Raw genomic sequence first — 24,653 nt, forward strand, 5'->3', positions numbered from 1 at the left:
TTTGTGTTTAGTATCAATCTTTAGTAGCAATTTAGTATCAATCTTTTGCAAACTCTTAAACTAATGCTAAGGTAATAGTAGGAATACAAAGTGATTCTTGGTATCTCACTCTTGGAGGAATTTACAATCTTAGAATTATTACTACACTTAAAACAAGAGTGTGAACATGTTTGAGGAGTGATGGATTGGCACCCTTGACCAAGTCATAAGTGGAAAATGAGTATGTCCACAGGCGGCTCTAAGGTTCCAAACTGAATCTTGCCAATTAGAGTAATTGCATTTTTAACTACTATCTTAACATCCCAACCCAGTGCTTCTGAAACTTGCAATATTACAAACTACTAAAAATGTGTCCATTGACCTCCAGTAGCTTCAGAATTGAGAAATAGCCTAAAGAAACTAAGCACGTAGTCTATTCAGTTGAGAATGGGTACTGTACAAGAGTTTTGTCATCATATCTGTGAATGTAACTGAATATATCAACATGATGATTATCATGTTGGCAACCTGAGAGCAGCTAGACATGCGTACAGCACTCTATCCTTTACAGGGATCACTTGATGCTAAGGTGATCATAAGCCCAAAGGGAAAGTCAGCACTGACAAAATGGAAACATCATTTTTAAACAAAATTTTTAAACTCTCAAAAAATTTCAGACCCGTGCCTGCAAAAGAGTAACCTAGTAAATAATAGATTGTCTTGAAGGAAAGGAGAGTGCTTTAAACTTTGCTCATGCATTGTGCTGTATGTAATTTGATAATGTAAAATGCAGGAGCTATATTAATTTAAGTTAATGGCATAAAAAAATAATAAACTTCTAGGGAAAGTGTCTCAAAGTGGCTGAATTTGGGGTTTCTATTTCACAATTTAAAATTTTTATATCATTTTTCTAAAAATCTTTTTCATGCTTTTTTATCTTAAAGGTAATGGGAAGATTGATGTAAATGTACTGATGGATGAAGTTAAAAATATTACAGGTGAGTGAGATGGTAGAATGAGGATTATATTATGTGATCTTAAAGTTTTATGTGGAACTATTTTTCTTACTTAAAATTTAGGTAACATACAGTGCAATATTGGTTTCAGGAGTAGAATTCAGTGATTCATCACTTACACACAACACCCAATGCTCATCACAACAAGTGCCCTCCTTAATTACTATCGCCCATCTAGCCCTCTCCCACCCACCTCCCTACACCAACCCTCAGTTTGTTCCCTTTCCTTAAGAATCTCTTGTAATTTGTTTCCCTCTCTTCTCTTCTCCCACTCCCTCCCATGTGCTCATCTGTTTTGTCTTTTAAATGCCACATATAAGTGAAATATCTACTATTTGTCTGTCTCTTGACAGATCTTGAAGATTGACTTACTTCGCTTCCCATTATACATTCTAGCCCTATCCGTGTCGTTGCAAATGGCAAGATTTCATTCTTTTTGATGGCTGAGTAATATTACATTATACACACACACACACACACACACACACTCTCACACACACACACACCACATCTTCTTTATCCATTTATCCATTCATCAGTTTATGGACATTTGAGCTGTCTCCATAGTTTGGCTATTGTTGTTAATGCTGCTATACACATCGGGGTGCAGGTACCCCTTCAAATCTGTATTTTTGTATCCCTTGGGTAAATATCTAATAGTTAAAATGCTGGGTTGTATGGTAGTTCTATTTTTAGTTTTTGAGGTGCCTCCATACTGTTCTCCAGAGTGGCTGCACCAGTTTGCATTCCCACCAACAGTGCAAGAGGGTTCTCCTGTCTCCGCATCCCCACCAACACCAGTTGTTTCTTGTGTTGCTAATCTTAGCCATTCAGACATGTGTGAGGTGGTATCTCATCATGGTTTGGATTTGTAGTTCCCTGATGATGAGTGACGTTGAGCATCTTTTCATGTGTCTGTTAGCCATCTGGATGTCTTCTTTGCAAAAGTGTCTATTCATGTCTTCTGCCCATTTCTTAACTGGATTGTTTGTTTTTTGGGTGTTGAGTTTGATAAGTTCTTTATAGATTTTGGATACCAACTCTTTATAAGATATGTCATTTGCAAATATCTTCTCCCATTCTATAGGCTGCCATTTTGTTTTTTTGTTTCCTTTGCTGTACAGAAGCCTTTTATCTTGATGAAGTCCCAGTAGTTCAGGTTTGCTTTTGTTTCCCTATGCGGAACTATATTTTTTTTTCTTTTTTTTTCTTTTTTTTTTTTTTTTAATTTTTTTACATTTATTTTTTGAGAGACACAGAGAGACAGAGCACAAGTTGGGGAGCAGCAGAGAGAGAAGGAGACACAGAATCCGAAGCAGGCTCCAGGCTCCAAGCTGTCAGCACAGAGCCTGATGCGGGGCTCGAACTCACAAACCGTGAGATCATGACGTGAGCCGAAGTCAGACGCTTAACCGGCTGAGCCACCCAGGTGCCCCCGGAACTATATTTTTAACACAATAGTGTTTCCTCCCTCCACTTATTCATTTAACAACTATTTACTCAGCATTTAAATGTGGGCATTGTTCTAGACACTTAGGATATAAGAGCAAACAGAACAAAGATTATTGCTCCTCTGGAGCTTACACACTAGCAGGGGAAACAAGCAATAAACAATAAACATAATAAATAAGTCATTATGTAGTATGTTAGAAAGTGATAAATGCTATAGAAAAATGAAAAGTATACTAAAGGACATTGGAAGGGGGAGGTGTATTTGGGGAAAGGGGCACTTATGGCTTTAAACAGATAATCAGGCCTCCGAAAAGGTGACATTTGAGCAAATACTTGAAGGAGGTAAGGGTTTTGTCCATGTGGGGACTTGTAGGAAAAGAATTATAGGCAAAAGGAATAGGGACTAAGACCTAAAGGCAGGAGCATACCTGGACTATTCAAGGAAAGCAAGAAGTCCAATGTATCTGAAGCTGAATAAGGAAGGAAAATAGTAATAGGAGATGAGGAGAAAGAGGTGATGGGTGCGAGATTAGTCGGTACCATGAAAGCCCTTCCAGGACTTGGGCTTTCTTTTTTTGTTTTGTTTTGTTTGTTTGTTTGTTTGTTTGTTTGTTTGTTTGTTTGTTTTAGAGAAATGGAAAGCCATTGCAGGTTTTAGAGTAGAGGCATGATATGATCTGACCTATGTTTTCATCAGATCTTCCTGGATTCTATGGGGAGAACAGACTCGGGGAGGTAGAGAATAGGGAATTAAAACCCTAAGAGGGCTTTTGAAGTAATTGATGTTAGAAATGATGGTGATTCATACCAGGGTAGAAAGCAATGAAGATGATTAAAAAGTAGCTGGATTCTGGATATATTTTAAAAGGAGCTACTGTGTTGATGGATTTTAACCAGACTGATTGTGGTGATCATCTCATAACTTATACCAACATCAAACCATTATGTTGTATACCTGAAACTAAAGTAATGTTATATGTCAATTTTATTTCAATTAAAAAAAAATAATAAAAGAAGTCAACAGGGTTTCCTGACAGCAACTAGATAAAGGAAGAAGTCAGGAATGATTCTAAGATTTTTGTCTTGAACAACTGAAAGGATAGACTTTATATCATCAGAGTCTGGAGAAAGTTGCCTGAAACACAGGTTTAGATGGAAGAAACTTAGGAGTTCAGTTTGGGATATTGTAAGATATCTAATAGACTCCCAAATAGAGATAACAGGTACAAAGCTACCAGTAAGTCACAAATTCAAGAAAGATATCTTGGCTAAAAATATAAAATTGAAAGCCATAGGCATATAGATGATATTTAAAGCCATTAGATTGAATGAATTCACCCAATGAGTGAGTGAGTATAGATAAAGAATGAAAGAGAACTAAGGAGTGATCTTGGCAGACTTCAGCATTAAGGAGTGTTTTTTTTTTTTTTTTAATTTTTTTTTTCAACGTTTATTTATTTTTGGGACAGAGAGAGACAGAGCATGAACGGGGGAGGGGCAGAGAGAGAGGGAGACACAGAATCGGAAACAGGCTCCAGGCTCTGAGCCATCAGCCCAGAGCCCGACGCGGGGCTCGAACTCACGGACCGCGAGATCGTGACCTGGCTGAAGTCGGACGCTTAACCGACTGCGCCACCCAGGCGCCCCAGCATTAAGGAGTGTTAAAGCAGGGGCGTCTGGGTGGCTCAGTTGGTTAAGTGTCCAACTCTTGGTTTCAGCTCAGGTCATGATCTCATGGTTTGTGAGTTCAAGCCCCACATCAGGCTCCATGCTGGCAGTACGAAGCCTGCTTTGGATTCTCTCTCTCCCTCTCTCTCTGCCCCTCCCCTGCTCACATTTTCCCTCTCTCTCTCTCTCTCTCTCTCTCTCAAAATATAAATACATTAATTTTTTTAAGTAGTGTTAAAGCAAAAAAAAGACCAAGAAGTGACCAGTGAAGTAGGTAGAAAACCAAGAGAATATGGTGTCCTAAAAGCCAAATAAGTAGATTAGGTTGGGTGCCCCCAGACACAAACCCTGAGACAAATATCATACAGGCAGATGGTTTACTTGGGAGGTGAGTCCAAGAAACACAGATAGGGGAGTAGAGAAGTGAATGAAGGCAGCAAATACAGTATGTGTTTATCAGGCAAGTTACCAAGAAGATAACTGGAACTTAATCCCATTGGGGAATATCTGGGAAATGGTATAGAACACAGCCTCAGGGGGAGTGGGAGAGCTAGGTTTTTATATCAACTCCTATCAGTCATTGGTTGGTAACTGCTCAAGGAGAGGGAGGCAATATTATTCCACTTGTATTTCTAGCCAGTCGAGCATAGGCAGAGTGAACTCTGCCACCAAAGAAATCCCTCAGATAAAGAGATGTCAACAACCGAAACTTGGGCTAGCATACATTAAAATGGTAAGGGTTGAAGAGATGTGATCAGTGCATCTACAGCAGCTTGTAGAAGTATCAGCCAGGAGGGCAGATCAACAGTCAAATAGGTCAGTAGTTCAAGTAAGATAAGACCTGAGAACTGACCATTGCGTATAGCCGCAATAGTGATCTCAAATCATCAACTACCATTAATGATACAAAGAAGAAAATTATCAGGTAGTGAGGGTGGAAAGAAGTCCGACTGAAGTGAGTGTAAGAGAAAATGGGAAGATAGCATTTAGAAGCATTGTGAATACTGAGAAATATTGCTGCCAGGTAAAGCAAAGAGGTGGAACAATGAGGCAAGTAAATTGGTGAAAGTGACATCAAGAGAAGGCTTTGTTGTTTTTTTTTTTTAAATTAAAGACATAAAAGAAGATATGATCAAATGGAAGAAGAGGAAGTGGGAGTTTGAAAAGAAGAGATATGAAGTAGTCATCTAGAAAAGGAGGAAAGTTAATACACTAGCAAAGTGTAGTGTGGTTGCCCAACCGAATTAAGGACTCACCTGAGGTTCACGATCATCCATTTAAAGTGAGAACAGTCAGCACAGTTGACTCCAGCTCTAGTTCAGCTACCTGCCTGCAGGCACAGAGTAAGCACAAACTTGTATTTAAACAGGAATGAGCTGGGGCACCTGGGTGGCGCAGTCAGTTGAGCATCCGACTTCAGCCAGGTCACGATCTCGCCGTCTGTGAGTTCGAGCCCCACGTCGGGCTCTGGGCTGATGGCTCAGAGCCTGGAGCCTGTTTCCGATTCTGTGTCTCCCTCTCTCTCTGCCCCTCCCCCGTTCATGCTCTGTCTCTCTCTGTCCCAAAAATAAATAAACGTTGAAAAAAAAATTTTTAAACAGGAATGAGCTTTTGCCAAGTGAGTATATTGCAAGCAAGGGCAGAGCAATTTAAATCTGATCTTTTGCAAAACTTAAATACACTTACTTTCTTTGTTCACCATTGCTTTTTACTTCTGCTCTTTTTTGGGTTCAGTTTCATTCTTCCTGAAGTACATACTTCTGAGTAATTTCAACAAGGGTTACTCTCTGAAAATGTCTTTGTTTTACACTCAGCCTTGACTCATGCTTTGACTATGTCTAGAGTTACAGATTATCATTCTACCTTAGAACTCTGAAGTCTAACGTGTGTATTTCTGACGAGTGTAATGAAATTGGTTCCACAAGGTTGAAAAATTGAAAACTGTATTCATTTATTACCACAGGAAGGAACTTCATTGGGCAGTCTTTCAGTCCCTCTGTTTCTCTACCACTCCCCCCATCCACTCATTGGCAGAGTTTAATATGGAACCAGCTAGCAAAACAGAAACATGGTCTACCAAGTCCCAGCCTCAGCATCACAAAGCAGAGATTAGAAGGGTAGAGTTCGGACTGAGAGATAATAACTAAACAGCTGAAATATTCTACCCCTCTGGCTACTCAGCTATGGACTCTTCTACATATGTTTGAACTTAACTTCCATATGACAACAAAACAACTCTTTGTTTCCAACAAATAAGATGCAACTGTCCTTCCTACAAATGAAGGTGTTCTCATTCTCTTACCAGAATTAGGAGAAGCAAAGTTCCAGGAGTCTATCTCTGGGAGACAGTCATACTATCTCTGGGCTATGTTAATTCTCAAATTTCGTTACAGTCCCATCTGAATATTCTGTAACCTAAAGACTATCTTGTAAAGTTAACCTATAATAAAAAGTCATATTTAAATTTAAAAGGGAAAAAAGGAGAAAGAAGAAAATACATAAGAATATTAGACAGAAAGATGATAGATTCATATATCCACTGTTCTGTGACCTCTTTTTTTGCTGTTAAAAATCAACTATAACTTTTCATTGTTTATTTATAGTTAATCTCTTTTTCTCTTATCACTCTTATCTCTATCTTTGAAATTCTCATTATCATGTGGCCAAGTGTGGACTTCTTTTCATTTTTTCTGCTTGGAACTTATGATTCCTAAAACTGAACATTCATGCCTCTCATCAAGTTTTGGAAACTCTCAGCCCTTATGTTTCAAATATTGCTTCTATTTTTGCTCTTTTCTCATTTTTAGAAACTCCAATTACATGTATGTTGAACCTTCTCATTTGCTCTTCATTTCTTTCTTTTCATATTTTCCCTATTTTATGTTTTTGTCTTTTCTTAAACCTCTCTTCTAGCTCACTGTTTCTACAACTGTGTCTCATACTATTTATCCATTGGGGTTTTAATTTCAATAACTACATTTTTATTTCTAGATATTGTTTTAGTTCCTTTTCAAATTAGCCTATTTTTCCCCCGATTTCTTGTTCTTATGGCTTTTTTGTTTTCTCTTGTCTTCAGTAGATTTTTAAATATGTGATTTCAAATCTATCTCCCTATTCTCATTGGCCCAGCTTACAGTGTAAAAATGTAAATATAAATTTACTCAGATTTACTGAAAATTTTAATAGAGAACCAGCTTTTATTGTCATTTTTAAAACTAGTCCAATAATTCAGGTAAAAGAAGAGGAAAGGGAAGGGGGCAGGGAGGCCCAGAGGAGGGTAAGGAGAAAAGTGTAGAAGAAGAGGGAAAAAAAGAAAGAAAAGAATACAGATGTTATATTAGTGGTTGAATTATTAGTCATCAAACACATCTAATTTACTGAGAAGTTGTACAATCCCTGTTTCATCTATTATATATGATATTATCTTATCATTGAAGATACTCTCTTAGGTTAAGAGAAGATTTTCTTACCTCCTTGATTCTGAATAGCTAAACCAAGCTTGATTATGCCTAGTTCTTCCCCGCTGAACCTGGGAAGGATGTTTCCTTATGTATATGTATGTCTTTCTAAAGGAGAGAAGATTCCTGCTGAGGACCTGAAAAATGTTCTGAAAAACATGGGAATAGAGATCACAAATAAGGAATATAAAAAGTTTCTGAAAACCCTGCCAGTTTCTGGTAAGCACTGAAGTTCTACTTTACTGATATCTAAAAATTTATTCATTCAACAAACATTTATTGAAGATCTGTTGTGTTCATGGCACTATCCTAAATTCTGGACAAACAGGGACGATGTCTGCAGTGACCAGGTCTCCTCAAGTCCTCAAAACTGCACAGAAGCTTTGTTTTAAAGTTTTGTGTTAGAAATTCTACTGTTTGAAACATTTTATGTCAATTAAAACTATGTTTTTTTAAAAGACTCAATCCTAGCATTTTAAAAAATATTGTTCTTTCATTTAGATTTTGGTCTAGTAAACTGGGACCTCTACAGTCAGAGGTCCCATTACAGGACAAACAAGTTCTTTTGTCCCTTTGGGAAAAAAATCTAAGGTCTAAGCTGGAAGAAGATGAAAGGGCAGAAGGGCAGGAAAGATGAAGAAAGAAAAAATGAAACCAAATTGTGAGGAGATAACGAGAAAGAAAAAGCTGTGTGCATTTTAGCAAACTAGAGTACCACTAACAATAGCCTTGTATTCTGTCCAGGGATAGAGTATCAATACACTGAGTTTTGCATTTCATTGAGAATGAATTGTGATAAATTTCTAAATTTCCCCTTCCTGAAAGTAAACACTTTAATTTCCGTGAACCGTCAAAAACTCAATTATGTTTTATCTTACAGCTGATAAAAAGGTGTTTGAGAAAGAATTACTAGAGGGTGTGAAATCCTTCAAAGGTGAGTGAGGAAAAGGATAAGGACAATAAAATATCAGACTGTTCTAACTGTTTTTGCTGATAATATAAATAATCAGGAAATTATGCATTTATTCAACAAATATCCAAATGTCTCCTCTGTGTCGGGTATTTGAAATGGAATATATAAAGTAACATACGGAAAAAAATGCAATTACCCATAACCCCAGGTGATATTCACCTTTTTTATTATAGTTATCACTATTCTTTTTTTCTGTGTATACAGGTGTACAGATAATTAAACTCTTACTGTATATTTTATGTATCCTATACTTAATCCTAAAATTATAGTGTAAGAATTCCATGTCATTAAAAAAATTTTCTTTAATGTTTATTTATTCTTAGAGAGAGAGAAAGAGAGAGAGAGACTGGGGGAGGGGCAGAGTGAGAGGGAGACACAGAATCTGAAGCAGGCTCCAGGCTCTGAGCTGTCAGCACAGAGCCTGACCGGGGCTCAAACTCACAAACTGTGAGATCATGACCTGAACGGAAGTTGGACGCCCAACCTACTGAGCCACCCAGGCGCCCCTAAAATTTTTTTATGAACATCATTTTTAATGACTATACATCAAGTTGTATTTATGATTTACTTAGTCATTTTTTTCTTGTTGACCATTTATTTACATAGTCTCCAGTGGTTTGCTCTTATACATCTGTGATCTTTGTCCAACTTTAAGTCAGTTTCTTTGGATAGATTTTTCTAGTAAATTCAGTAAATCTTAACATGGTTAAGGCTGTGATATATATGAGTGGATAAGACTACTGGTTACCATTATGCCCTTGCCACAACAGTTTATTGTCACATTTTTTGATCCTTGCCAATTTGATAAATGAGAAATGGAATCTAATCATTGCTTTGATTTTTTTATTATCAATGAAGTTGAAATTATTTTTATGTCATTATGTCTTTTGGTCTTTTAATTACTTGTTCCTGTCTTTTGCCCATTATCCTATCAGAATCCAAGCTTTTTCCTCCTAATTTGAATGGCCTCTTTATAAATTAGAGATATTAGCACAATTGTCATAGCTACAGAAAATACTTTTTTGCTTTGTCATGTCATATGTTTTATAATAGTTTATTGAAATATAATTTATATACCATGCAATTCACCCATTTAAAGTGTATAAATGGTTTAAATTCACCCATTTAAAGTGTATAAATGGTTTTTAGTATATTAACAGAGCTGCTCAAACATCATCAAAATCAATTTAGAACATTTTGATCACCCCCCAAAAATACTATAACCATTAGTTGTCATTCCTCGTTCTCCACAACCTTCCCAAACTTAAGCAACCAACAATCTACTCTCTGTCCATTATGTTGTATTTTTACACACAGATGTTTTTCATTTTATGAATTTGATTATATCAGTCATTCCTCCTGTGATTTCTTTTTTTTTTTTTTTGTATTTCAAAAGTATTTACTATCTACACAGCATATAAAAAATTATATACACTTTATTCTTGTCTTCCTAAGATTTCACTTTCTTCATTTATTATTTGACTCATCTGAAATGTATACACTGACTCTCTGTAAATCCTCATATTTTATGGTGATTTGATAAAAAACTATTGTTTTCAGTTATTCTGCCTCCTTAACTAATTTTTCCTTATGTATAATTATATTAAGAAGGTAATTTATTACTGTAGCAAGTTTCAAATTCTTTATCTAGAATAGCATGATTTGATTGTTGTCCTTGCCTAATTTACCATTTGCCAAACTCCTTCTCCTTTACATTTCTTCTCCCTTGTATAAACTTCTCTCAGAAGTTTAGTTATGGGGTCATGTTTTGTCCCTGACTCCCACACAACTTGCTATAAAGAGCTTCTTTGTGCTTTCATTTCTAGATAGGGTTGATGGCCTGCATTTTTCATTGTGTGACATGCTTATCTACTTTTTCTTGTTTTTATTAAGGAGGAAGAGTCAATGTTGGTAACATAAAAAATGTTCTACAAAGTATTGGGTTCAGACATGAAGAAAAAGAAATCCAGGACCTGCAAACCCACCTACCAGTTATTGGTGAGTATTTAAGATATATTTATCCTGGGGCACCTGGCTGGCTTAGTTGGTAGTGCATGAAACTCTTGATCTCAGAGTCATGAGTTCAAGCCCCATGTTGGGTGTGGGGCCTACTTAAAAATAAATAAATAAAGGGAGAGAGGGAGGAAGGGATGAAGAAAGGGAGGGAGGAAGGACAGAAACCTTTTTCCAGTAGACAATGACTAGTCTACTCTGAAAGCAGTGAGGAAACACATGCTGGGGAGAGAAAAATCAGGGGCAGAGATGCAATTTAGATGTTGCTGCCAAGGTCCAGGTGATAAGAGTATTAAGGAACTACATGGTGATAAAGGGGCAGGACTGATAAAGGCGCAGGCGATGTGGTAGGTGAAGGGGAGAGAGGTACTAGAAGTGTGAAGCAGAGGTTCATAGCTTATATGATTGCCACACACACACACACACACACACACACACACACACACACAAAGGCAAGAGTGGGAGGAGAAACAGAAAAAGGAGCAGAATGAAGACAAAAATGTTTAGAACATAACTGAATTGGGCACCTGGGTGGCTCAGTCAGTTGAGTGTCCAACTTCAGCTCAGGTCATGATCTCATGGTTCATGGGTTCAAGCCCCACATCGTGCTGACAGCTCAGAGCCCAGAGCCTGCTTCAGGTTCTGTGTCTCCCTCTCTCTCTGCCCCTCCCCTGCTCACACTCTGTCGCTCTCTCTCAAAAATAAATAAACATTTAAAAAAATGTTTTCGTACTGGCACAAAAACAGACACTCTGATCAATGAAACAGAATAGAGAACCCAGAAATGGACCCACAAACGTATGGCCAACTAATCTTTGACAAAGCAGGAAAGAATATCCAATGAATAAAGACAGTCTCTTCAGCAAGTGGTGCTGGGAAAACTGGACAGCAACATGCAGAAAAATGAACCTGGACCACTTTCTTGCACCATACACAAAAATAAACTCAAAATGGATGAAAGACCTAAATGTAAGACAGAAAGCCATCAAAATCCTCGAGGGGAAAGCAGGCAAAAACCTCTTTGATCTTGGCCGTAGCAACTTCTTACTCAACATGTCTCCGGAGGCAAGGGAAACAAAAGCAAAAATGAACTATTGTGACCTCATCAAAATAAAAACTTCTGCACAATGAAGGAAACAATCAGCAAAACTAAAAGGCAACCGACAGAATGGAAGAAGATATTTGCAAATGACATATCAGATAAAGGGTTAGTATCCAAAATCTATAAAGAACTTATCAAACTCAACACCCAAAAAACAAATAATCCAGTAAAGAAATGGGCAAAAGACATGAATAGACACTTTTCCAAAGAAGACAAATGGCCAACCGACACATGAAAAAATACTCAATATCACTCATCATCTGGGAAATACAAATCAAAACCATAATGAGATACCACCTCACACCTGTCAGAATGGCTAACATTAACAACTCAGGCAACAACATATGTTGGCAGGAATGTGGAGAAAGAGGATCTCTTTTGCGCTGCTGGTGGGAATGCAAACTGGTGCAGCCACTGTGGAAAACAGCATGGAGGTTCCTAAAAAATTCAAAATAGAACTACCCTATGACCCAGCAATTGTACTACTAGGTATTTATCCAGGGATACAGGTATGCTGTTTTGAAGGGGCACATGCACACCAACATTTATAACAGCACTGTCAACAATAGCCAAAGCATGGAAAGAGCCCAAATGTCCATCGATGGATGAATGGGTAAAGATGTGGTATATGTACATAATGGAGTATTACTCGGCAATCAAAAATAATGAAATGTTGCCATTTGCAGCATGGAAGGAACTAGAGGGTATTATGCTAAGCAAAATTAGTCAGAGAAAGACAAAAATCATATGACTTCACTCATATGAGGAACTTAAGACACCAAACAGATGAACACAAGGAAAGGGAAGCAAAAATAATATAAAAACAGGGCAGGGGACAAACGTAAGAAACTCTTTAAAAATGGAGAACAAACAGAGGATTACTGGAAGGGTTGTGGGAGGGGAGATGGGCTAAATGGGTAAGGGGCATTAAGAAATCTATTCCTGAAATCATTGTTGCACTATATGATAACTAACTTGGATGTAAATTTAACAAAATAAAAATAAATTAGAAATAAATAATTTTTTAATTAAAAAATTAAAAATGACACAAAAAATCAAACAAAGGAAGTTAGATCCTAGGTGTATTTTGATCTGGCTGTTGAAAGAAGCTTGATAGACTAAAGAAAAAAGGGAAAGAAAAGAAAAAAAAAGAAAATATAATTTAAAAAAAATTTTTTTTTCAACGTTTATTTATTTTTGGGACAGAGAGAGACAGAGCATGAACGGGGAGGGGCAGAGAGAGAGGGAGACACAGAATCAGAAACAGGCTCCAGGCTCTGAGCCATCAGCCCAGAGCCTGATGCGGGGCTTGAACTCACAGACAGCGAGATCCTGACCTGGCTGAAGCCGGACTCTTAACCGACTGTGCCACCCAGGCGCCCCAGAAAATATAATTTTTAAATGTATACGGTAAAATAGAATAAAATGAAATGAAGTAAAATAGAATTTTAAAATTTTACAAAAAAAATTTTTTTTAAGTAAAAATTTTTTAATTAAAAACAGAAAATAAAAATAAATGTTTTCTCTTTCTGTATCCAAGAATAAGAAAAGAAAAAAAAAAAGGAAAAAAGAGAGAAAAAAAGAATCAATAGATGGACCAGTGAGCAGAATGAAATCTGACTGAAATTACATCCAGTTTCCCCTTGAAGTCTAACTGTGAAGCACTTTATGGGCCATACACTAAGCAGGCAGAGAGACTTGTCTTCTAGGGCCTCAGCTTAGTTGGCCCAGTGGATGGGGCTTGGTGCAATGGCTCCATTCTCCACTAGGCGGTGCTGCTTAGCTTACTGGGGTGGATTGGTTTGGGGTGCGCACATGCGTTGGAAAGGTGAAAATGGGGTCACTCAGCTTCCCAGTCTCTCTTACCAGAACTCTGCGCTGTCACCAAGCAGCGATCAAGCACCCCTCCTTTATCTCCAGCTTCCATCCGCTCCCCACTTCTACACTATCTGTGTCCAAGTGTCAGCCTGCCAGGTGGCACCTCCCTCCTGAATTAAATCTCATATGGGGCTGTTTCCAAACCCTTCACTTCTGAGAGCCCTGCAGCTTGGACCTGCTCCGACCCTCTGGGGGAGGGTCTTGCCAGGCAATAGCCGGGTCCTGACTTGCCCCCCGGAACGTTTGTGGGGTTGCACTATTGCAGAGGTTCACAGATTATGGCCAGGTGCCTGCTTGTTCCAGAAAAAGGTTGTGTGATTATACACTAACATCTTTGTTCCAATAGCAGCAAATGTGGCTGTTCTCCAGGGTCCACTGGGACCTTTCCCTGTGAGGAGGCTGCATGGCCTCTACCAAATGTCCTTCTAGCAGGGGAACCGCTTCTCCCCTTGTGGCTCTCAGACCCCTTGGACCTCGCTGCCTGCTCTTGGGGATTCACCCTTCCCACCAGAGCACCGCCAGTTATTGAGCTGCGGAATTTCTGACTCTGCTCTCCCCTGTTTATGGAGTCCTAATGGTATTGAAACCCTCTCCTTTCTCCTTTCTCCCTTTCTTGCTCAGTCACTTGTGGGTGTTTCCACAGTTTCTCTCTAGCTACTTTTGTGGGGAGTGCTTTTCCTGCACTCCCCCCTTTCTCCCTCCTCCCTCTGCAAAAACAGCTCCCTACCCTCCGTGGTTTCTCTCTTCCCCAGTTCACCTCTCTGTGCCTCGTACCTGCTGAGTTCTGTGGCTCAAGTTGTACAAATTGTTGTGTTGATCTCAGAGCAATTTTCTAGGTGTGCAAAATGGTTTGGTGCTGATCTAGGTGCATTTCAGGGACAAGAGAAGCCGAGAACTTCCATGCGGTTCTGCCATCTTGGCCCCTCCCTAAGGTCCTGAGTTTTAAATACATTCCTTTAATTGTGCTACTGGCTATTTACCCAAAGAATACAAGAACACTAATTCAAATGGATACATGCTCCCCAATGTTTATTGCAGTATTATTTACAATAGCCAAAATATGGAAGCAGCTTAAATGTCCGCTGATAGATGAATAAATAAAAAAGATGTGGTATATATAAACATACAGTGGAATATTATTCAGCCATTAGAAAAGGAATGAAATCTTGCCACTTGCAATGACATGGATGGAACTAGAGCGTATAATGCTAAGTGAAATAAGTCAGTTACAGAAAGACAAATATCATATGATTTTACTCATATGTGGAATTTAAGAAACAAAACAAACAAGCAAAGGGGAAAAAAATAGAGAAGGAGACGAAGCAAGAAACAGACTCTAAGTTACAGAGGACAAACTGATGGTTAACCAGAGGAGAGGTGGACAAGGAGATGGGCTAAATAAGTGATGAGGATTAAGGAGGGCACTTGTGATAAGCACAGGGTAATATATGGAAGTGTTGAACTACTATATTGTACTTGAAACTAACATAGCACTGTGTTAAGTAACTGGAAGTAAAATAAAAACTTTTTAAAACATAAAGAGCTTTTCTGATTTTATTATATCTACCTATTAATGTTAATTGTATTAGAAATTAGAGCACATTTTAATAATATGCATTAATTCACTTTAAAAATAATAAATCTATTACATGTTAAATAAAAAACATTTTTTGAAAAATGTATTTTTCTGGGGCACCTGGGTGGCTCAGTCGGTTAAGCATCCGACTTCAGCTCAGGTCATGATCTCACAGTTGGTGGGTTCAAGCCCCACGTCGGGCTCTGTGCTGACAGCTCAGAACCTGGAGCCTACTTCGGATTCTGTGTCTCCCTCTCTCTCTGCCCCTCCCCCGCTCATACTCCGCCTCTCTCTCTCTCAAAAGTAAATAAAACATAAAAAAAATTTTTTTAATAAAAAAAAGAAAAATGTATTTTTCCAAAATAAAACAAAAAATTTAGTGAGAAGAGAGGTACTGTTTTACATATTTATATGTCAGTTTTATATCTGTCTGGTTTCTCCTATCTGCTTCTGCATTAAATCTATTGGGATATGTTGTTTCAGTTGGAGTATATAAAGAATCTGGCCTCACATAGATGTATGTAGTTGGCAAAGGAAGGAGTATTTCAATAGCCTCTTCAGATAATTGTGTATATTCTTCTTTGATAGTATCCCAAAACTCAACAAGTGGTAGCTTCTTAAAGTTTAGTAGCAATATAGGATCAGAAATCATATAAATGAACTTTTTAGACTTGGTTACATTAAAAATCTGTTGGTCTGTCTTACACTTTAATCTGTTACCCATGATATTTGTAACATCACATTTTGGTCATTTGGAAAATAGTGGTTCACTGAGTTATACAGATCTTCCAAATACTGGCACATTTCATTATTCAATATAAAAAATGATATTTGTTAATATTGTCACCAATCTAATCAGAAGAGTGCTCAGTATTGGGAATCTATCAAGTCATCGTGTAAATACAAGGTTTCCTAAATTCAAACTTGTGTTTGAAAATTTGAACTCTACCATTAAAACATCTGTCGGGGCGCCTAGGTGGCTCAGTCGGTTAAGCGCTGACTTTGGCTCAGGTCATGATCTCATGGTTCGTGGGTTCGAGCCCTGCATCAGGCTCTGTGCTGACAGCTCAGAGCCTGGAGCCTGTTTCAGATTCTGTGTCTCCCTCTATCTCTGACCCTCCCCCGTTCATGCTCTGTCTCTCTCTGTCTCAAAAATAAATAAATGTTAAAAAAAAAATTAAAAAAAAAAATCTACTGTCAATTGTTTTCTTAAATTAACAGGTTTACTCTGTTCCTTTACAAGTAGATACTTCCCAAGTACCAAAGTAAATTTTGTCCATTTTCTCAAGCAAAAATGGTGATCCATGAAAAAGCAGCTAGTTTGGGGGTGCTTGAGTGGCTCAGTCGGTTGGTCTCAGGTCACGATCTCACAATCTGTGAGTTCGAGCCCCACATCAGGCTCTGTGCTGACTGTTCAGAGACTGGAGGCTGCTTCGGATTCTGTGTCTCCCTCTCTCTCTAACTCTCCCCTGCTTTTACACTCTGTCTCAAAAATAAATAAACATTAAAAAAAAAAAAAGGCAGCTGGTTTTCTTGAGACTCAATCATACCTGTTCTTACCTTTTCTGTAAGAAATCATTCTATTTTAGTATGCAACTGACATGCTTTCTACAAACTTCTCATTTCACTATACAGAATATTAAAAAGATGTGTTCTCAAGGGTTCAGATTTAATAAAACTAACACCTTTTGCTGAACCATCAAGAACACTTAAGTGAAACTGACATCCATTTACCACAAGCATGTACAGTGATGAACACAATGATGGCTAATGCTGTTTGTTGCCTCAATTCATGCAAAGATGTCAGCAATTTTACCCACTACTACTTTTGCACCATCAGTGCAAATGTCACAAGTGTAAAATGCAAAGGGTATTGGGTGACTCCAAAGGTCTTTGGACCACACTTTGAGAACTGTTGCTCTAACCTGTCTCAGGCTTCTACTTAGTGCAAGAGAACTAGGTCTGAAAGAAGGAAAACTGCCTGGGGTGGAGCTCACTTCAAACAAACAAAACATCCCATTCACCATAAGATTCCAAAGATTTTTAACAGCTTATGAAATAAATAAGAAGTTTTATTAATTGAATGGTTATATACTTAAAGCTCAAACTTCTTTCCTTTATTATATGTTCCTGTAGATTGAAATATAATAAGGGGTGCCTGGCTGGCTCAGTCAGTAGAGCATATGACTCTTGATCTCAGGGTTGTGAGTTCAAAGCCCCATGTTGGGTATAGAGATTACTTAAAAATGAAATATTTTTTTAAAATTTAAGTTCAAGTTAGTTAACATGCAATGTAGTCTTGGGTTCAGAAGTAGAACCTGGTGATTCATCTCTTACATGACGCCCAGTGCTAATCCCAAAAAGTGCCCTCCCTAATGCCCATCCCCCATTTAACCCATCCCCCCACCCACTTCCCCTCCAGCAACTCTCAGTTTGTTCTCTGTATTTAAGAGTCTCTTATGGTTTGCCTCCCTCTCTGTTTTTATCTTACGTTTCCTTCCCTTCTTCTGTGTTCATCTGTTGTGTTTATCAAATTCCACATGAGTGAAATCATATGATATGTCTTTCTCTGACTGACTTATTCAGCTTAGCATAATACCCTCTAGTTCCATCCATGTTGTTGCAAATGGCAAGATTTCATTCTTTTTCATCACTGAGTAGGATTCCATTTGTATATATATACCACATCTTTGGTGAGGATGTGGAGAAAGGGGAACCCTACTGCACTGTTGGTGGGAATGCAAACTGATGTAGCCACTCTGGAAAACAGTATGGAGGTTTCTTAAAAAATTAAAAATAGAACTACCCTATGACCCAGCAATTGCACTACTAGGTATTTATCCAAAGGATACAAAAATGCTGGTTCGAAGGGGCACATGCACCTCAATGTTCATAGCAGCACTACCGAAAAAATAAAATCTTTAGGGCCACCTGGGTGGCTCAGTAGGCTAAGCATCCAGCTCTTGATCTCAGCTCACAGTTCATGAGTTCGAGCCCCGTATCAGGCTGACAGTGAAGAGCCTGCTTGGGATTCTCTGTCTCCCTCTCTCTCTGCCTCTCTCTCTCTCTCTCTCTCTCTCTCTCACACACACACACACAAAATAAATAAACATTTAAAAAATAAAATTTTTAAATAAAATATTTTTTAAAAAGAAAATATAGGGGCGCCTGGGTGGCGCAGTCGGTTAAGCGTCCGACTTCAGCCAGGTCACGATCTCACGGTCCGTGAGTTCGAGCCCCGCGTCGGGCTCTGGGCTGACGGCTCGGAGCCTGGAGCCTGTTTCCGATTCTGTGTCTCCCTCTCTCTCTGCCCCTCCCCCGTTCACGCTCTGTCTCTCTCTGTCCCAAAAATAAATAAACGTTGAAAAAAAAAAAATTAAAAAGAAAATATAGGGGCGCCTGGGTGGCGCAGTCGGTTAAGCGTCCGACTTCAGCCAGGTCACGATCCCGCGGTCCGTGAGTTCGAGCCCCGCGTCGGGCTCTGGGCTGATGGCTCAGAGCCTGGAGCCTGTTTCCGATTCTGTGTCTCCCTCTCTCTCTGCCCCTCCCCCGTTCGTGCTCTGTCTCTCTCTGTCCCAAAAATAAATAAACGTTGAAAAAAAAAAGAAAAAAAAAAAGAAAAAAAAAAAAAAGAATTTTATATAGGGGCCCCTGGCTGGCTCAGTTGGTAGAGCCTGCGACTCTTGAGCCTGGGGTTGTGAGTTCAAGCCCCCCACTGGGTGTAGAGTTTACTTAAAAATTTTTTTAAATCTTAAAAAAAAAAAAATAACTGTATATAATTTTTCAAGTCTCATTATCTTCATGTGATTCTACATTCTGAATTTTCCTACAGAAGATGAAAAGGTGGACTTGGCTGTGTTGATGGAAGCAGCCAGTGCCTTTACAGGTGAGTGAGAACTTGTAGAAGACATCACAAAGTTGAGATCTTGATGCCTTGTAGAGAAGTACCTTTTTTTTTTTTTTTAATGTTTATTTATTTTTTGGGGGACAGAGAGAGACAGAGCATGAACAGGGGAGGGGCAGAGAGAGAGGGAGACACAGAATCGGAAACAGGCTCCAGGCTCTGAGCCATCAGCCCAGAGCCTGACGCGGGGCTCGAACTCACGGACCGCGAGATCGTGACCTGGCTGAAGTCGGGCGCTTAACCGACTGCGCCACCCAGGCGCCCCGAGAAGTACCTTTTTAAAGCAGTACTTTGCCCCCTCCATCCATCATTAGTAAGTTTGCTTTGTTCTTTTACTTATTTATTGATGATTTTTATCTTATTGCCAATAACTTAGATTATTAGAGATTTAGGAAAAGTGTGGCCACTCTCAAAAAGAAGTATTAACTTATTCGATATTTTGACCAGTATTTATTTCTCCAGTGTTTAAAGAATCAAAATCCAGGTGAACTCAGTAAATATCAAGGTGAAGTTTTTGCATCAGGAAATATGGTCACTAAGAACAGTCAGCCCCATAGTCCAAGTTATGAAGCACTATCAGAGCTATTACCAGTGTAACTGTGAACATTCTATATACCATCACGCTTGCCCCCATGTTACTCAATACTATATTCACGCCCACACAGAAGAGAAGAGTTGTCTTCTCATTTTGAGTAAAGAAACTTTTCAGGTGTTGAATTTTACCATAACTCTAGTGACTGGAGTCAGCTTGTGTGTTTCAACTTCATCCTGCAGTTGGAAATAATGCTGCACTAGATTATGTTCGCCATAATTCAAAATAATTAGATTTCTTAATGTTTTCACCTGAAATGATTCCCATCTATTCAAAGGAGAAAAGGCGGAAGCCAATGACTTAAAAAATGTACTGGGAAACATGGGAATTGAGATCACTGAAACAGAGCAGTTGATGCTGTCAAAAACTCTGCCAGTCTCTGGTGAGTATATAACATGCCACCATGGTGCTCAGGGAAATGTGGCACTGCGGGCTTCTGGGGGGGAACTGTCTGATGCCCTAAGAAACCCCCTAAGGAAAATGCAGTCCAGACAGAAACCCCATTCTCATCTGTGTTTTAGTTTGGAAATGATTAATTTTTAAGTGAAAAATTTACAAGTCAATGGGCCCCTGCTAAATAGTTTTTTAACTTTTTAAATTTTATTTATTTATTTTGAGAGAGAGAGAGAGAGTTGAGGAGGGGCAGAGAGAGAGAGAGAGAATCCCAGGCAGGTTCCATGGTGTCAGCACAGAGCCTGATGCAGCGCTCAATCCCAGGAATCGTGAGCCAAAATCAAAAGTTGGACACTCAACTGACTGAGCCACGCGGGCACCCCACCCCCCGACTAAATATTTTAAATGCCACACAGCTGACTTCTCTGTAGCTCCCCTGAATGTGCCTCCCCAACACCCCATAATCCAGCAACTAAAAGATAAACACCTGAGAGCAGGGTGCCTCCAGGACCACGTGCTGGGACTGTCAGTATTCGAATCCGATTGGTCAGTCGTCCAATTAGTCCCTCAAAAACCACCTCTTGGGCACCTGCATATGCTCACCACTAGAGACCCTAGAGACCAGCCTGTGCCCCGCCTGTGTCTCCTGCCCAGTCTCATGGACCTCCACGTAGACCTTCTTCCCACATACACACTCCCGTCACCACTTGTCCCCTAAGCAAGAGCGAGCCTACACATCACCGAGGGGGCTGGTACCCTTTGATGGCAGAAGCAGCACCATGGGCAGCAAATGCCCGATGCCCATCTGTATTCTCCCCACATACACCTAAGGCTGTGGCCACTTCCCGTGTCTAGCATTCCCCTAGATTGCTCTCAAGGAGCCAATTATGAGAATTGGGACATTGGCTCTGAGACAGCAGGACAAAGACGCAGAGAAGATGGGCTGTCATGGAGATAACTGCATATACATGCCAGGCATTGTGGAGTCTGTCAACACTGGAGACACTCCTGCCACAGGAAGGGGCCCTTTGGGACAGACAGCACCTGTGGAGATGGGTGGGGCTGGCAGATGTCCCGTGTTCTCCAGCCCTGTTGAATTTCCTCTCCATTTATGGAAACTGTTTAGAGAACATTTATTTAAATATTGTTTTATACCACCGTTTGGATTGATAATTATTTTTAATAAAATCCCTTTATAGGCCTATCATTCAGGCTAAACATAGACTTAGAGGAATACCTTATGGGCCTAGGGCACGAGCAAGGGAAAGGGAGAAAGGCAGAGCATCAAAGTGCAGTTCAAGAAAAAAAAAAAAAGAAGAAGAAAGAGGCAACTATATGGGTGTAATTTTAGCCTGCATCAGCTACTGCCATAGGTTCCAGTGATGGAATAGACTGACCACATTGAGGGCATTCCTTTTATTATTCTTTGAGGGTGAGATAAATAAATTGCTAGATGAATCATATCAAATGTTTTATAAAATTATAGAATTCCTTATCCTTTTTCTTTTGACTTAAACTTTACCCTGTCTCACAGGAGATGGAAAGGTGTACAAGAAAAGATTACTGAATAGTGTGAAACTTCTCAAAGGTAAGAATCATGAGAACAGCAGCTAAAATCTATTAGGCTTTGCATTGGCTTTTTTTTATTTTTTTAAAGTTTATTTATTTATTTATTTATTTTGAGAAAGAGGGAGAGTGGGAGCTGGAGAGGGACAGAGAGAAAAGGAGAGAAAGAATCCCAAGCAGGCTCCACACTATCAACAAAGAGCTTGCCACGGGGCTCAGTTCCACGGACCATGAGATCATGACCTGAGCCAAGATCAAGAGTCGGATGCTTAACCAACTGAGACCAGGCACCCCTGCCTTTTTAAATTTCTGATTAGAATCATGCTATTCCATTATTCCACTGGTTTAATGACACTGAACTTATGCTCATAACCTACCACTCTTCTTTAGGTATAACTACCTCAAGTTATTCCTAATAATATGCAGCAAGTTTGACATTCTGATTTCATTTACACTGATTATCACAATTCATCAGGCTTATCTAATTCTTCTTCACCCATGATTATTTCTTTTTAAAAAATTTTTAATGTTTATTCACTTTTGAGGGACAGAGAGAGACAGGGCCTGAGTGGGGGAGAGGCAGAGAGAGAGGGAGACACAGAATCCGAAGCAGGCTCCAGGCTCTGAGCTATCAGCACAGAGCCCAACGTGGGGCTTGACCTCACAAACCGTGAGATCGTGACTTGAGCCGAAGTCGGACGCTCAACCGACTGAGCCACCCAGGCACCTCCATGATTATTTCAATGAAAAGTTACAACACAGTGCTGAGGGAGCATTTTCTCTTCTCACCTCCAACACTGACTATCTGGGTTCAGTTAAATGGCCAGTGTTTCACTCTCCACCGAGGGTGGATACACATTCAAAGCTAGCATCTTCCACTTCTTGGACTTACTTCTATTATTTACATCCTCTTCTTTCCCAAGGAAAGAAAGTCAGTATCAGTAACCTGGACCCCCTTATAAAGAACATGGGAATTCAGCTTGAGAAAGAGGACCATCAGGACTTACTGAAACACCTGCTGACTGATAGTAAGTATTTCAGATACCACTGTACTTCGGAGCAAATCTTAGAGCTTCTATATGAGGGCTTCTGAAGGCAAACCTATTTTTTAATCTCTTTGAAAAACTTATGAAAGATTTCAAACATCTATCAAAGCAGAAAACACTGTAACAAATACTTGTGTATCTGCTGGCTAGAGCTAACAGATGTTACCATTTTTCCTTATTTCTTTCATACATCTTCCTTCCTTTCCATGTATGTCTTTTTTAAATAAGACAGTTTCATTAATGACTGAATAAGACCAATTTAGCTGGGTAAAAATGTCATGGAGGCAAAAATAGTAGAATTCATTAGAAAGAGTTGGCTAAGGGGTAAGCGCCAGGCTAAAAGGTCCTGAACTAGAGGGCTCTTGGATTCCAACATAGAGCCAGTGGCTTCCCATTAAAAGCCTGATGAAAAACAACTTGTAAGAGAGCCAGACAGCACATCTTTCAGCACAACCAGCACATGGCACACCAAAATAAACAAATTATTCTTCTTCCCTACTTCAGGGTTCCTATTCTCGACTAATGATTGGCAGGTGTGGCTAAGGCCACTGTCACCAGCAAACATCTTTGCTGCCCCTACCTGTAGTTGGCCTTAATGAAGAAAACAGTTTGAGTCCACCTTGTAGTTTAAAATTTCCTGGGGCGCCTGGGTGGCGCAGTCGGTTAAGCGTCCGACTTCAGCCAGGTCACGATCTCGCGGTCCGTGAGTTCGAGCCCCGCGTCAGGCTCTGGGCTGATGGCTCAGAGCCTGGAGCCTGTTTCCGATTCTGTGTCTCCCTCTCTCTCTGCCCCTCCCCCGTTCATGCTCTGTCTCTCTCTCTGTCCCAAAAATAAAAAATAAAATGTTGAAAAAAAATTAAAAAAAAAAAAAAAAAAAATTTCCGGGGCACCTGAGTGGCTTAGTTGGTTAAGCGTCCGACTCTTGATTTTAGCTCAGGTCATGATCTCACAGTGCAGAGTCTGCTTGGGATTCTCTCTCTTTCTCCCTCTCGCTCCCCTTCCCCTGCATGCTCTATGAATGAATGAATGAATGAATGAATGAATGAATCCCTCTCCCTGAGTAATTATCCATTATTTTGTCCGGAGCCTCTTCTTGTCATGAAAAATATCACTATAAATCATTTAATTGTGACATTGTCCCCATATATTAGCTAGGGGCCCTTAAAATGTTTCCTACCAGAAAAGGGATTATTACCAATGAGTATTTTGAGGCCATTCAAAAAGAAAAAAAAAAAGGAAAGAATAATTTTTTCTAATCCAACATTATGACTACTATACCACTGGAATTCATTCATTTAGCTAGCACAAAACTAGATGCAAAACACTGAACTAGAGAGTGAACAATTTATACCTGGTAGGACAAAGAAAATTAAGGCATGGGGCGCCTGGGTGGCGCAGTCGGTTAAGCGTCCGACTTCAGCCAGGTCACGATCTCGCGGTCCATGAGTTCGAGCCCCGCGTCAGGCTCTGGGCTGATGGCTCAGAGCCTGGAGCCTGTTTCCGATTCTGTGTCTCCCTCTCTCTCTGCCCCTCCCCCGTTCATGCTCTGTCTCTCTCTGTCCCAAAAATAAATAAACGTTGAAAAAAAAAATTAAAAAAAAAAAAAAAAAAAAAGAAAATTAAGGCATGATCTCTGCTCTCAAACAGCTCACTGTCCTGAGGGGTGGAGCTGGGGACTATAAGCAAAATTTCGAGAGTGGGAAGATAGCATTCTCTCAGGGTTTAACAGTCAACTGCTCATGTAAATAAATGACATCTAGGCCTCAAATTCCATCTTGCCTATTGAAATATGCTTCCTTATTGGGTCTGACGGAAGGGAGAGTCCTGTTAGAAGGGGTTACAGTTGATCCTTGAACAACAGGGGTTTGACTGTGTGGATCCACTTATGTGCACATTTTTAAAAATTCTGTCACTGCAGTACAGCACTGTAAATGTCTTTTCCTTGTGATTTCTTTAGTAACATTTTCTTTTCTCTAGCTTTCTTTATTGTAAGGATACAGTAAATACACAGAACATACAAAATATGCGTTAATTGAT

At 39.5% G+C, this 24,653-nt stretch overlaps 1 protein-coding gene across 5 annotated transcripts in view; it reads left to right on the plus strand.

Annotated features, from left to right (window-relative positions):
- The window catches only part of EFCAB3 (EF-hand calcium binding domain 3), a 143,150-nt gene that overhangs the window by 57,336 nt on the left and 61,161 nt on the right, over nt 1-24,653 (plus strand). For 4 of the 5 annotated variants that reach the window (XM_045489345.1, XM_045489347.1, XM_045489346.1 and 1 more), the window contains 8 exons: nt 924-977; nt 7,688-7,792; nt 8,454-8,507; nt 10,440-10,544; nt 18,948-19,001; nt 19,889-19,993; nt 21,539-21,592; nt 22,494-22,598. In XM_045489345.1, coding sequence (XP_045345301.1) covers nt 924-977; nt 7,688-7,792; nt 8,454-8,507; nt 10,440-10,544; nt 18,948-19,001; nt 19,889-19,993; nt 21,539-21,592; nt 22,494-22,598 — 636 coding nt within the window. The remainder of the gene's footprint in view (nt 1-923; nt 978-7,687; nt 7,793-8,453; nt 8,508-10,439; nt 10,545-18,947; nt 19,002-19,888; nt 19,994-21,538; nt 21,593-22,493; nt 22,599-24,653) is intronic. The other variant, XM_045489349.1, reaches the window with a different exon arrangement.

Source organism: Leopardus geoffroyi, chromosome E1 (assembly GCF_018350155.1).
Source record: "Leopardus geoffroyi isolate Oge1 chromosome E1, O.geoffroyi_Oge1_pat1.0, whole genome shotgun sequence".
Classification (NCBI taxonomy): domain Eukaryota; kingdom Metazoa; phylum Chordata; class Mammalia; order Carnivora; family Felidae; genus Leopardus; species Leopardus geoffroyi.